General features: G+C 41.7%; 1 protein-coding gene across 1 annotated transcript in view; it reads right to left on the minus strand.

Annotated features, from left to right (window-relative positions):
- mllt1a (MLLT1 super elongation complex subunit a) overlaps positions 1–995 on the minus strand; it is a 25,074-nt gene that overhangs the window by 11,697 nt on the left and 12,382 nt on the right. The window contains exon 7 of the mRNA XM_017420528.3: positions 666–985. Coding sequence (XP_017276017.1) covers positions 666–985 — 320 coding nt within the window. The remainder of the gene's footprint in view (positions 1–665; positions 986–995) is intronic.

The raw sequence follows: 995 nt of genomic DNA on the forward strand, positions 1-995 counted from the left end.
AGCTGGTAAAATGGTGATGTTCTGGTCCCGGCTGAGTGATGTAACAGCTTTTCTTTCTTGTGGTGAGAGGTTTGAAGGAGGTGGCTTGGCACTGGAAAGGGTTGCTGTTATTTTCAGTCTGAGTTCTTCTGCCTCTGTTTCACTTAAGTTGTTTAGTTGTTATTTAATTCCTTTTCAAATTAAATAACTAAATAATATAAAACAAATAACCGTTCAAGCTGTTTTGCAACATATTGCTCCATATTCATGGCAAAAAGGCAAAAAAAAACATGATAATCCTTGTGCTGTAGGCAACAAATAAATAAGCTATAATTTAAAAAATAAAGTCTGAACACAATTTTAAAAGATGAGGTCATTCTTGTGCATTTTAAATAAAATTAGCTCTTTTTTAGCAACGTATGAAGGTAACAATTACATACATTTTGGAAATATGTTTTTATTTAAAGTTAATGTATTTTTCATGTTTGAAACAAACAGCTGACTGAGATTATTTGTTGTCTTTCTGACAGTAAACCTGAATATCTTAAAGGGTTTTTTACTTCGGGTCAAATAAACGTCACGTCTGAAGGTATTACCACTGAAAACATCTGATTAAACAAATGTAGGAGAAAAAACTTCAAGAAAAGAAGCGCAGCTGTTCTAAATGAGATAAAAGCTGCTCTTACCTCTGACTTTGACGACGCTTCATCTTCTGAATTCGACTCCTCTGACTCCAGAGGTTTCTTAGGCTCCTTCAGCTCCTGCGTGTCGTTTTTGCCTCTGGGCCAGCGACCTTTTTCCTTGGGAGGTTTCTTCTCGCCGTAGGGCTGGGTGGCCACCGAGGAGGAGGAGGAGGAGGTGACGCGTGGAGACGTTCCCGTGAAGGCCCCTCTGCTCGGCCCTTTCAGCGCCTCAGAGCTGCTCTTCTTCTGCTTCTTAGCGCTGGGTTTGGGAGAGTCCACCGTGGACGGTCGTTTCCCCGGAGCTTTGGACTCCACCGGCCCGCCTCCCCCTCC

The sequence above is a fragment of the Kryptolebias marmoratus genome, linkage group LG24 (assembly GCF_001649575.2).
Source record: "Kryptolebias marmoratus isolate JLee-2015 linkage group LG24, ASM164957v2, whole genome shotgun sequence".
NCBI lineage: Eukaryota > Metazoa > Chordata > Actinopteri > Cyprinodontiformes > Rivulidae > Kryptolebias > Kryptolebias marmoratus.